Source organism: Macaca nemestrina, chromosome 2, assembly GCF_043159975.1.
Source record: "Macaca nemestrina isolate mMacNem1 chromosome 2, mMacNem.hap1, whole genome shotgun sequence".
NCBI lineage: Eukaryota > Metazoa > Chordata > Mammalia > Primates > Cercopithecidae > Macaca > Macaca nemestrina.
This window is the reverse complement of record NC_092126.1, coordinates 132,727,038-132,740,979: the sequence shown is the minus strand read 5'-3', so window position 1 is coordinate 132,740,979 and position 13,942 is coordinate 132,727,038. Positions and strand designations below refer to the sequence as shown.

At 38.3% G+C, this 13,942-nt stretch overlaps 1 protein-coding gene across 5 annotated transcripts in view; it reads left to right on the top strand.

The window, feature by feature from the left end:
* Positions 1-13,736, top strand: part of LOC105483959 (FERM domain containing 4B) — a 364,588-nt gene extending 350,852 nt beyond the window's left edge. For 4 of the 5 annotated variants that reach the window (XM_071092071.1, XM_071092068.1, XM_071092070.1 and 1 more), the window contains 3 exons: positions 3,360-3,492; positions 6,689-6,780; positions 7,840-13,736. In XM_071092071.1, coding sequence (XP_070948172.1) covers positions 3,360-3,492; positions 6,689-6,780; positions 7,840-7,955 — 341 coding nt within the window. In that variant the 3' untranslated portion in view covers positions 7,956-13,736. The remainder of the gene's footprint in view (positions 1-3,359; positions 3,493-6,688; positions 6,781-7,839) is intronic. The other variant, XM_071092069.1, reaches the window with a different exon arrangement.
* Positions 13,737-13,942: the final 206 nt, after the last annotated feature.

Below are 13,942 nucleotides of genomic sequence, written 5' to 3'. Positions count from 1 at the left end.
CTGCTAACATTTGTGGAGGACTTCCTGCCTACTCCCAGTTGTGCTAGGTACTTTAAGTAGAGAAATAGAACATAGGGGAGGCTCTGTGTATGGTTTTATTTATTCAGCAAATTAGCAGGCACATTCAAAATGTGGAGGACCCAGTGTTGAACTAGTTCCTGGTCACGATGAACTCAGAGTCAGCAGCCAGAAGAATGTTTAAAAATTAAGCAATTTTAAAACTCTGAGAAATGATTTAAAACTCCGAGAAATTCTCAAACTGCCAGAAAACCTATAGGTCGCGAGTCTCGCCTTCTCCCTTATTAGCATGACACCTTAGTGAGACATAGTATAAGGATTCCTGAGTCATTGCATAATAGTCAAGTGAAAACTACACCTGTAAAAAAAAAGTTTCATATACTTGTTGACAAGAGGCGTTTCCATGGAGATTTCTATTTGGGTTCAAGTTTTCTCCTATTTGTGCAGGACTTTGGACTTCTACTAGGGATGTCCCATCTATTACCACATCTAACATATGAAAGGGCTTCTGTAATTATTTCTTATTTATGGCTCTGACCTAGAAAACAGCTTTCTTCCTCTTAAAGTTCAAGATGTGAGAAAGTTTCATAGGTCAAACCTGGGCAGGATGGGCAGAGTACTACAAGGGAAAAACCAAGCAAGGAGGGCTGAGATGCGTGTGGATGGTCACTGCAGCACGGGACTGGGGTGGCACCCAGGGGAAGCAGGTGTAACTGAGGAACCTCAACATTCCTGACTGTTAGCTTAGTAAAGGTGAGATGGAAGTGAAGCTTCCTGTTTCAGACCTGGTGTGAGCTTTGCTGACAGTAGCAAGATGTGGCCCCACAGACCAAAAGGCATCACTCTTTAAAGAACTACAGGGATGGAATCAGTACTCCCAGAAATCCCTTCTGGATTTCCCCTCATTTCTGTCTCCACTTTATAACTGCAGAAATGTATTACAACAGGCAGGCATCATTCTCATGGAGAGATAAATTTCCAGTTATTTGCTAGATTAGTCCTAGGTTTGTAGTCCCTTCCAGCCACCTGAAGGCTCTCTCGGTGGACTCAGTTTTAGTAATGACAACTACTATTTGTTGGCAGCTTACTAGATGCCATGCACATTCAGCACATTACATGCAGTCTCCTATTTAATGTATGCAACAGTTCTATATAGTGATTGCTATTGTTATGCTTATTGTTACTATCCTAATTTTGCAGCTTAGGCAACTCTGGCTACAGAATTTAAATAACCCAAGTCCAGAAGCTACTGAGTGGTGGGGTGGGGATCTCTCCTAGCTCAGCTTTTTTTTTTTTTTTCTTTTCTTTTTTAAAGAGGCAGAGTCTCAGTCTGTCAACCACGTTGGAGTGCAGTGACACCATTATAACTCACTCAGTCTCAAACTCCTTGGCTCAAGATCCTCCCGCCTCAGCCTCCCAAGTAGCTAGGACTACAAGTACGCACCACCATGCCTGGCTGATTTTATTTTTTTTGTAGAGACTGGGCTCTGTTTCCCAGGCTGGTCTCCAACCCCTAGCCGCAAGTGATCTTTCCACCTCCGCATCCCAAAGTGCTGGGATTACAACCGTGAGCCATCACACCCAGCCCCCTAGCTCTGACATCTTAACCACCAAGGCTCAGAGCCTCTGATTTACAGTTCAGAAATGGCTTGGAAGCTCAAACTGAGAGTGTTACATCAGTTAGTCAAAACCTCATGACATGCAGGGCCACAGATGAGTTTTGAAATGTGTTTGTCCTATAGTGATCACAGGCACTTTGTGGGGATGAGAGAGAAGAGGAGTAGGTCTGAAGCCAGAAACAGGAAAAGGAAAAGAGATGGAAAAGAGCAGTGCTGGTTTCTGAGTCTTGGACGAGCATCATTGGCGTTGTGGTTACCTTGTCCATCCTAGGCATGGAGCAGAACTGGTTTTATAGAGAGGACAACAAACACCCAGTGATGAGGCATTTGTTGAGCTTTGCTCCCAAATTATGCCCTTGTCTTGTTCCAGTTCAGTTCTTCTGTAGAACTAAATCCCTTCTTCCTGAATTCCTTCCTGTGCTAGTTACCACCTCGCCTCCCCGACCCCACGCCCCATACACACACTTTTTTAAGACAAAAAATAGCCTTGATCTTGCTAGTGGCCAGTGTTATCTTTGGCTGAAGAATAGTCAAGTCTCAATACGTCAACTTATGGAACACATTTCCTCCAAGGCCTCTGACAAACCCAGAATCATCATCTCACCTTTATAACACCATAGCATGAATGGGAAGATTCTCGCAATATATGAGAATTGTCTTCTTGCTTGTCTTTCCAGTTATTTTAAAAATTATTTATGTATTATTATTATTTTATTTTTGGGGATAGGATCTCGCTTGGTGGCCCAGGCTGGAGTGCAGTGGTGCAAACATGGCTCACTGTAGCCTTGACTTCCCAGGCTTGAGTGATCTCCCGTGTCAGCTTCCCAAGTAGCTGGGACTACAGGTGTGCACCACCACGCCAGGCTAATTTTTGTATTTTTCGCAGAGATGGGGTTTTGCCATGTTGCTGAGGCTGGCCTTGAACTCAGGGGCTCAAGCGATCCTCCCACCTTGACTTCCCAAAGTGTTGGGATTACAGGCTTTTGCCACTGAACCTGACCTAAAATGATTTTTATTATTTTTATTTATTTATTTATTTTGAGACAGAGTCTCACTCTGTCACCAAGGCTGGAGTACAGTGGCGTGATCTTGGTTCACTGCAATTTCCACTTCCTGGGCTCAAGCAATTCTCCTGTCTCAGTCTCCTAAGTCGCTGGGATTATAGCCATGCACCACCATGCCCGGCTAATTTTTGTATTTTTTGGTAGAGACAGGGTTTCACCATATTGGCCAGACTGGTCTAGAACTCTTAGCTTCAAGTAGTCCTCCCGCCTCGGCCTGCCAAAGTGCTGGGATTACAGGCTTGAGCCACTGCGCCTGACCCCAACCTAAATTATTTTTTGAATTGACAAATTTATCTTTCAATTAATCTTATTCTCAATAATATTAATAGTTATCATTTATTGAGTGCTTACTCTGTATCAAGTATAGTGCTAAAGATTTTCATAATTACTTTAATCCTGGTATCATACCCATACAGAATATATTAATATTATTATCCCTACTCTATACATGAGGAAACTGAGGCTTAAAGAGGATAAACTACTTGCCTAAGGTCACATAGCCAGGAATTCACTAAATTGGAATAGGAACTCTGTTACTTCAAACCCTCTTAAATCTCTGCTCTGACAAAGCTGATTGCAGTGTTCATCTGAATGACCTTAACAATTTTTCACTTTTAATATCTCCATTAATTTTATCTTTTTCCATTTTTATTTCCAGTGTCTTCTACAAATGCTTCTGGGAACTGGAGGACCCAGTTAACCATAGGGCTGTCGGATTATGAGACTCCAGCACATTCTTCTTATACCAGCTGCTATGGCAATGTCTATAATCCTTTACCCTCTCCAAGCAGGTGAGGAGGCGGTGCTTGAAAATCCTAGGAGCCTGTTCCAGTTCAAAAGAATTCAAGGATCCTAATTTACAAACGTCAGATAATCTAGTTCAGGGGTTGGCAAACTATGGCCTGTGGGCCAAATCCAGCTGCCACCTGTTTTGGTAAATAACGTTTCATTGGAGAATAGCCACACTCATTCACTTACACGTTCTCTGTGGCTGTTTTTGCACTATGAGGGCAGAGCTCAGTAGCTGCACCAAAGCCCAAAATATCTGGCCACCACAGCCAAAAAGTGTCTGGCCTTTAAGAAAAAGTTTGCTAACCCCTAATCTAACTCATTCAAATTTGACCCTGTTCTTCAGTATTACATTGAATTCTTGTATATTTCCTCTAATGTTTACAAAGAACTACTTGCACAGACACCAAAGCCAAAAATATCTGGCCTTTAAGAAAAAGTTTGCTAACCCCTAATCTAACTCATTCAAATTTGACCCTGTTCTTCAGTATTACATTGAATTCTTGTATATTTCCTCTAATGTTTACAAAGAACTACTTGCACAGACACCAAAGCCAAAAATATCTGGCCTTTAAGAAAAAGTTTGCTAACCCCTCATCTAACGCATTCTGTTCTTTAGTCTGTACATTGAATTCTGAGTCTGAAGCTTTTTAAAAAAATTATGGTACTTGAAATCCTATTAGTGATAAGTCCATTTAAGTCTCTTTTGAAACCTTGCAGGAATAATCTCTCTACTCCAGGAAAGGCTGTTCGTACCAAGGTTCCTTAGACAGTTGGTAGGCTGGATTTCAAACATTTGCTGCCTTTTTATCTGATCCTATGTTTGTTATGAAGCAACAGACACAGCCAGCTGTCCTGTTTGTCTGTAAAAGTAGTTCTTTGTAAACATTAGAGGAAATGTACAACAGCAATTTGTTAAAACTGATTTTTTTTTAATTGCAGACTCTGAATTACTTTTTAAAAAAATTCTTGTTATCCATAGGAATTAAGTTTGAAGAGGTCATTTGTCCCTTTTACTTTCCCACAAAAGATAATCCACACCCATGGTACCAAGAAGTAGGACATTTTCTGTTTTTTTAGAATGTGTAATTTTGATTCCTTTAAGTCATATTGCTTCAGGCACAGAAGACTTATACAGGCTACAACTTATAAAGGTTTCTATGCTGGTAAATTTGAGAATTTAGCAGTTTCTTATCAAGGCACTCACTGTTACAAGCAAATTGGAAATATTCAGGCCCAAATGCCTTATTTTTTTTTTTTCCTCCACATTCAGTGGGAGTTTTTCTTGGCTTGAAATATTAAGCCAATTGTCTCAGCTAAACAAAGGGTATACTCAAAATAGAATTGTAATGAAAATATACTTCAGAAGATGTCACATAGCTTGGACTTCTGTAAATAATGTTTGAAAATGAGTTAGGAGCAAGAACCAACATGACTGGTCTAAAATTTGAACCGAACCTTTTCAGTTTAGTTCTAACCATTTTTTAATAATATATTTGCAAATTATTTTCATGTTTGTGTAATTTTACTTGTCTTTTTGTTGACTCAGAAATGATAATACAGTTTTTGGTGCATTACGCAGTTCTAATATCCTTAACACTACTGTCATTGGACTCAGGGAGTGTTAAGCATTTTTAGAGAAAATCTGTTTTTACAAAGTCTGCTCATATGTAACAGACAGCCCAAGATGGCTTGATAGGGGATCACAGGGGGCATAACATACAGGAAATTAGAAGCTATTTAAAAATCCCTATTGTTTGTTTGTGTATGCGTATGCATATATGAGCTCATGGTGGAAATTTTATAATAAAGAGATAAATAAGTAGGAAATAAATTAGCCATAATTCCACTATCCAGAGATAGCAGCTCTTAACATTTTGGCATATTTTCCCCATTTTTCTCTGTCCACGTAACATGGAATGATATTGTACATACAGTTTTATATCTTATGTTGTACATGAAATCCTACATCTCCGTGTTTTAAAAAACTTAACATCATAACATAACCATGTTCCCATGTGTTTTAAAACTCTTTAAACCTTATTTTATATGACTAAGATGATATTCCCCTCAAATGAACCCTAATTTACTTAGCAGCTCCTCATTTTTTGAAGTTTTTTTTTTTGAGAGGCTTTTAGATTTTTCTTTTTCTTATTAAAGTACGGCAGCCATTTTTACTTTTTTTCTTTCCCAAGATGGAGCCTTGTTGTGTTGCCCGGGTTGGAGTGCAGTGGTGTGATCTCAGCTCACTGCAACCTCTGCCACCCAGGTTCAAGTGATTCTACTGCCTGAGCCTCCCAAGTAGCTGAGATTACAGGCACGTACCACCATGTCTGGCTAATTTTTGTATTTTTAATAGAGACGGGGTTTTGCCATGTTGGCCAGACTGGTCTCGAACTCCTGACCTCGTGATCTGCCCGCCTTGGCCTCCCAAAGTGCTAGGATTACAGGAGTGAACCATGGCGCCCAGCCCAGTATTGCAGCTGTTAACATCTTTGTCCAAAATATGTGTCTGAATCCCAGATTATTTTCATAGGATACATTCCAATAACTAGAGTTAGTGGATTAAATTGAAAAGTGTATTTTTTAAAGCTCTTGCTTTCCAGAAAGATTTGCCACTTTGCTCTTATGGCCACAGAGATACGGAAGTGCTTATTCCCATCCATTTGTTTATTTAGGGTTCTTTTTAGGATACAGTCTGATCAATTTAACTTAACCTATTAACAAGGCAAGGATAGTAACAATCATTCATAAAGCTTTAGAAATTTGCTCTAAAATTCTGTACATTGTTTTTATGAAAACATGATTTTTAAAATAAGAGGGAATTAGGTTTTAAGATAAAAATGAAAAACTAGATTTTTCCCTTAAGCCAAAGATTTGAAATGCATAGCAATATATTAGTGTTTTGTTGTTTTTTAAAATAAAGTGTATATTATTTAAAGATCCTTTGCCCTAGAGTATCCAGGTCTTAAAATTATAGGAAGGTACTAATTTTTACCAATAAATTTTTTTTCTAGTACAATTGGCATAATTGTCATTAGCATAAACTTTCCAAAGTAGAAATGTTGAAGCTACCTAGTACATAATACAGTGAAATTCTTGGCTCTACTGCTGCAAACTGTATTTCCAAATAACTTTTTTTCTTTCACCTCCTATTTTCCATTCCCTTTCTCCTTTCCTATCTAACTCTATTACTAGGCAAAACCAAGGGCTTCTATCCCCAAGAATGGTTGTGTCTCCAGAAATGAGATCAGTTGTAAATTCTCTTTTGCTAAGTGTAGCCAGCTGTAGTAAGTACAGTACCTTTAATCTGTGTGTTGCTTCTTGCATAGCAGGAGTTTTGCTTGCACTGACTGATGTGTGAAATTATGAAATCTGCCTTTGTTTTTTATGTTACATGAAAACACTAAAAACCTTTATTTCCAAAGCTCTTCTTCCAAAGACTTTAAAAAAAAAATCACCTTTACTAAAATACTTTGGAATGTAAAATATAAAAGAAATCAACTAACCATCTAATCTCTCTTAACCTACCGTGACAATAATGCAGTTTTGCTTATCAGAATGGTTTGTATGATAGGATGCTCTCACTTGGAATGGCCATCTAAATATGCCTATGATTTTTTAATGTGATGCTGTTTCCTGGATCACTTCCAATTATGCCTGACCCATAAGCCCTAGGGATATCATGTATGTCCCTACGTGCCCCTGCCACCTTCTGAATGTATTATTTTGTCCCTGAGGAAAGCATCTAGCATATTCCCTTAATTTGAAGAATACTTAAAATGTGATTGTCACAATATAATTTTTAAAACGTTAAAAATATAACTGTCACACAAATAAAAATGGGCATGGGCCAAAGATTTATTGAACTCATTGATAAGTGAACTAGCAGAATGATAAAGCTGGTTCAAAGAGAATTCAAGACACTGAAAGAGAGAAAGTTGGAAAAGACTACCAAATGAGATACAAAACCAGTTAATATCCTATAGGGCAATAAAACTGTAACCATAATCTTTTTTACTAGACAAGTTATTTGTATTGCTTTGAGACAAAAATCTACAAGTTAACATGTAACTTAATACAATCTGGGTCCTGATCAATGGTAAATACAAGTTAAACAAAGGTATCTTTCCAGAGAATTAAATAATCCTTTTTATGGGCCTGTTAAACAATGCTCCGGTTTGACATTGAAAGAACATGCAGTCATCCTTCTCCTTTGCCTTATCTCTACATTTTGGGAAATTTTTCTTAATAGTGCTTCCTACTAACTTCTTTAAATGTAGTAGTCTTTGTGCTGTGGGGACAAAAATATGGCCACAAGTAGTAACTTTTCTGGTTTTCTTTAATAGACAATACACAGAAATCAGTCAACTGGATGGTACAGATGGAAACCGGCTGGAAGACAACCTGGAGAGTAGTGAGCAGAGACTCTTTTGGCATGAAGATTCAAAGCCTGGAACATTAGTCTGAACTGCAGTTGGACCTCTTGACCAAGCACTGCGTCCTCACACTAGTGTGCCTTGCAAATCGTATTCGTCTTCCGAGAGGATGTTCGTTTTAGAAACCTAAAGACATCAAAGGTTGAAGAGAAGACTTAGTTGCCCTGGAAGTGAATCAGTGAATCACACACGAAGCCCCACAAAGCCCCTGAAGGAGGATTTGGCCTTTCAAACTCTAGGCACTAACCTAAGTGCAGGGTCTGCCCACGTGTTGAAGTACTGCCAAGAGAGGACTCAGTGTGAAGCCTTCATCAATAGCAAGCACTTTTTAAGGGAATAAAAGATGTTAAAGGCAAACCTCAAAACCATGAAAGGGCGTTCAGGATGTCCCATGGCAATAAAGACAGGGGAAATCTCAGAGCACAATTCAGCAGGATGAGAAAAGGGGAACCGGAAGCTCCGGAGTCACTGCTCACCTCACAGAGTTTGAATTCGCGAGCTGACAAAGAATAACATGCTCTTTCTACACAGACATGGACAATTTAGACAGTATTGGAAAATTACTTGAAGCTGGATTTTCATGAAGTTCTGAATGAGTGTAAATGTTTTTTAGGATATTATAAAGAGCGGTGTTTTTCATAAGTACCATAAAATGGGTTCTGGAAAAACTTATTACCATAGCATCCTGTAATATAACTTATGGTAGCAGATTGGGGAAAATGAAGCAGCCCACTGAATAACTGACAAAGTCTGCTTGGAGAATGTTTTAAGGTACAATATCATTGAGCTCCTTTTTCCTTTCTCCACTAATTGCATGATGAGCTATTGTTCTGGCTGGTAATTCTCCAACTTGGCTGTCAATTGAAGTGGCAGACTTAATATGGAAAGTTTTTATAATTATCAGTTTGAAAAAGTATTTTAAGATGATACAGAAGGCATCCAAAACAACAGAAAAAAAAAAAGCCACGTCATTTTAGATGAATTGCGTGCCTTAAAATGGTGAACATTAGAAAATTAAACAAGTCTGAATTCCACAAGTAGTTCCAAGTCACCAAGTGACAAAAACAAGGTTAACGTTAAAAAACAACAACAGCGACAACGACAAAAAACTCCAAGCTGCAGTGGATTTAATTATGAGGCTAAAACTACCTCATACTTTCCTGGGAAGAACTAATTAGCTATGGTTTATTGTAGGGTTTTGTTTGTTTGTTTTTTAAAGCAAATTATTTCCATATTCCAGTTTGATCTTTTTTGTCATCTTTGTTTCAAAATTCCATAAAAGGTGCTCCTTTCCTCCCTCTTTTATACAAGTTTCTTGTTCATATTGTGAATAGAAAAGTTTCTGAACAACTTTTTGGAACATTTTCTATCTATATTCCAAAGCATGTAATATATACATAAAAATGATTTGTTAAACTGGTCCTTAGTCATTTGTATAATTAGAAATGAAGTTTAGGGAAAATTTTTGGAAAAACAAGCAAAAAAAATAACTTATTCCTTTTTTGCATATTTGTATAGCCTTCTAGAAACAGAAATAACCCTTTTGCATATTCTTTTATTGTTCTGACTTTTCAAGACCTATTATTTTTTTTACATAGGTCAATAAACGAAAGGTGTGCTACTGAAAATGTTTACGTATTCTTCCATTTATGTCAGGGCTTCATGTGAAGCAGGTTGCAGTGTTCTACTTTGAGTAATCATACTGGGCAAGATTTCGGATTTTTAGTTATAGTATTACCATATTTTATTCCAGGTTGTACATTTTTAAATATTTACATTTGAAAACAGGGTTCATCTTTTGATTGATGGCATATTCTACTTGAATTGGCAGTTTTTTCTTAATAGTACATTAAAAATAATGCTGTGTCTTACAATAAAGTTGCCTTAGAATTGATGAAATACAGTAGTTTGTCTCACTGAGGATGACTGATGAGAATTTTTAGGTTTTTTCATCTTGGGAATGTTGTTTATTTGTAGCAGGTAATTTATACTCATTTCACAGACTGGCAAACAGGTCTTCTAAATTCAAGAAATTAGTTCTCTGACATCCTTTAATCCTACATAATGCAGAGAAGGGAGTGGAAATGAAATATAGGGAGACCTTAGTATTTCCATACATGTATCTTGCATAAAATAACATTTTTCTGTTCCAGAAATGGTATGATTACAATTGCAAGTATGCCTTGAAAGGGCAAGTATCACTTGGCTCCCAAAGAGGAAAAGATGGTATAGAAATGGAAGCTCAGGGCCAGGCATGGTGGCTCACACCTGTAATCCCAGCACTTTGGGAGGCCGAGGTGGGAGGATTGCTTGAGCTCAAGAGTTCAAGACCAGCCTGGGCAACATGGTGAAACCCCATCTCTATGAAAATACAAATATTAGCCAGTTGTAGTGATGTGTGCCTATAATCTCAGCTACTTGGGAGACTGAGCTGTGAGGACGGCTTGAGCCTAGGAGGCGGAGGTTGCAGTGAGCCAGAATTGTGTCACGGCATTCCAGCCTGGGCAATAGAGCCAGACCTTGTCTCAAGAGGGGAAAAAAAAAAGGAAGAAAGAAATGGAAGCTCAGCAATCCTATTGCATGGATTTCTTCGTCTCTTTTGAAAAACATTTCTCAACCACATTGGTGTTAAACCAATTAAACTACATTATTTATTAAAAGCCAAAAAGTGACAAGAGTACATTATTCAACATGTAAGTTTCCTCTTTTTTATTACAAAATACCATATACTCATGGTAAACATTTTAAATGCAAAACCAAAATAGTACATAACAAAAACATAATCGTGCCCATTAGACTAACTCTCAGATATGATAGTTAATTTACTGTATATTTGTTTGGATTTTTTTTTATGCATATAGCAACTTTTTAAAAGTCCAGCATATTACAAGTACAGTTTTACAACTTAGTTTTTTTGTTTGTTTTGTTTTTTGCCTAATATATCTTAGGCCTCTGTATCAAGACATACTGAACTACCTCATAAAGATGTATGTTTATTTAGCAAGGTGGATTTTTTAAATTGCCTCACCTTCCTTGATATTTGTCTATTTTTCAACATTTGAGAAAATTTTTCAAAATTCTTCCTTGTATTCACAAAAGCTTAAATATTATAAGAAATAAAGATTCCAGAATTGTTTTAAACTATTAGTTTGGTCTGTTCTTAGGAACAAAGGCTCAGACTAAAGAGTTTCCACAAATGTGAGAGTCCTTAAAGAGCTTCCAGAACTGGAAGAATGACTTTCTTCAGTACAATAGGCAAGTTTAGATTATTTCCTAGAGTAGTGCTTCTCTAACTATCAGTAGTGAAAGACCAATTTTTAAAATTTCCAATCCATTGTGTACCTATAGTTTTATAAAGTAAAATGGAAAGCAAATTACTAGAGGAGAAAAGCTAATTCAGAAAAAGATAAATTAGACAATTGAAAAAACATAAAATACACATCCCTATTTATTATTAGATTCAACAGACATAAAACTACTCTGTCAAATTGCAATCAAAGTTTCTCAACACCAGCTCTCAATTTCTGTACTAACCTTGCCCCACGTAACAGACCACCCTTTACTAAGCACTGACTTGGTGTTATGTCAAGGGAGGTGCTTCATCCATGCTTGTCAAGACAAGCCAATAGTTGTCCTCTGTTATCTCACAGGGCATGGAGACACAGTCCATTTCCAAAGAGAAAATCTTTTGACATGTACACAAAGCCCAGAAGGTAATGAAAAACTTAACTCCTTTTTCAGCTCAAAAGTTTAGTGAGCCTCTTATGTCCTGTTTCTCTCTTTTCTTCTTGTTCTTCTTCTTTTTTTTTTTTTTTTTTTTAAGATGGAGTCTTGCTCTGTGGCAAAGGCTGGAGTGCAGTAGCATGCTCTCAGCTCACTACAACCTCTGCCTCCCGGGTTCAAGCAATTCTCCTGCCTCAGCCTCCTAAGTAGCTGAGATTGCAGGTGTGCACCACCATACATGGCTAACTTTTGTATTTTTAGTAGAGATGAGTTTTCACCATGTTGGCCATGCTGGTGTTGAACTCCTGACCTCAACTGATCTGCCCTCCTCAGACTCCCAGAGTGCTGGGATTACATGTGTGAGCCACCATGTCCTGTTTCTGTCTTTTCATGTGCCCCTCCTCTGGACCTCCCTGGGTCTTTTCTACTACTCTCCATGCCTTCCACCCCCATCCTTGTGCCACTTTGGAGTAGAAAAAAGAAAGTATGTCCTGCTGCAAAAACAAGTTGGTATTTGTTGAATTCTAGTTCAATGTACTCCAGGCTGGTGTTTAAAAGTGCTTTATATGTATTTTCTCATTTAATCCCCACAACAGCCTAATGGGGTATATAGTGCTAGCTAATCTCCATTTTACAGAGAAAGAATCTGAGAATTAGAAAGGTCATGTAATTTACCACTATTAGGAGAAAAGCAGGAAGTAAATCCTGAGTTGGCAAACTCCAAATACTAAACTATGAATTCCTCATTCCATGAATGCTATCCAGGAACAACTTCTCCATAGGAAGAGTGAAAGTAGTCAACATAACTTTTTAAATGGATTAATGAAAATCGAATGAATACATGCTAAGCCCAGTTCTTCTTGCTCATTGTTACTTCTTAAAGATAACAGTCATAATTTTCTTTCATTTACTAGTGGTAGAAGGGCTAAGTCAGTCCAAGCACAGGTCAAAATAACCCTTACCTAGGAAACTACCCAGTCTCGGGTGTTGTCCACTGGGCTGAATTATTGATTGCTAGTGGATCAAGTACAGTATTTATTTCTAGTGGATCAAGTACATTTCTTAAATTGTTTTGTAGTCAATAAAATGTCTTATACTCGTGAATATACTTGTTAAAATCACAGATAACCATAATAAACTAAGTATTGATCAGTGGCACTGTAAGTATCTATTGATCCTTCCCCATTTTGAATTGTTCAGGGGCAGTGTGATAATGTGAATTATGAAATGCTCTTCTCCAATGCCCTTGAGAAGCCCTTTCAAAATTCAGCCCTATCAGATGTATGGACCTGTGGGCTTCACCTGGATTCTCTTTGGAAGGAGTGCATCTGAGATTAATCTCAGATTGGAATCTGAGCCCACCATCAGAGTGTCTTTACACCACTTTCATCCTTTTCTGCCTTTGATGATTCAGGGAGAATCTGTCACCTCTGCAAAAGAAAATAGGAAGTATGCGAAAGATCCATTTTGGCAATACTTAACTGATTGCTCTTCTTAACATTAAAACAGGCACAAACACATTCTATTTCCTTTTGCTTTTGAATATCAGAAGCCTTGGCAAGAATAGTATGCTGGGACTAGGAGGGGGATGGGAGTTCACCTAGCTTCCGAGTTTCATGTAATTTTCTCTTCTTGAATGGTTATAACATTCATGTGAAGTACCTAAGGTTTAAAAGATCCATGATTTTTCAACTGGGACTGTACCACACCCTGTGGGGCATCTGGAAATATGTTTTGACTTCTAATGATTTGGAGGGAACCAGGATCATTAAATATACTGTACCTAGGTGTGGTGGCTCATGCCTGTAATTCCAGCACTTTGGGAGGCCAAGGTGGGTGGATCACTTGAGGTCAGGAGTTCAAGACCAGCCTGGCCAACATGGTGAAACCCCATCTCTACTAAAAATACAAAAATTAGGCGGGCGCAGTGGCATGCACCTGTAATCCCAGCTACTCGGAAGGCTGAGGCAGGAGAATCACTTGAACCCAGGAGGCAGAGTTTGCAGTGAGCCAAGATTATGCCACTGCACTCCAGCCCCAGTGACAGAGCGAGACTCTGTCTCAAAAGAAAAAAAAAAGAAAAACCATGTGTCCAACAAATATTAGGATGCCAACTATGTGGCAGTCAGTCACTGTACTAGTCAGTGGGGACACAATGGGCCCTGCTTTCCTGAAGCTTACAGGCCAATAGGGGAGAAAAAGAAGTAACCTCTCTCAGTAAGCTAACATGGCAATCCTATGAAAGCCAAGTGTGGTGAGAGGGGTGGGAGCTATAGCTGACACCGGAGGG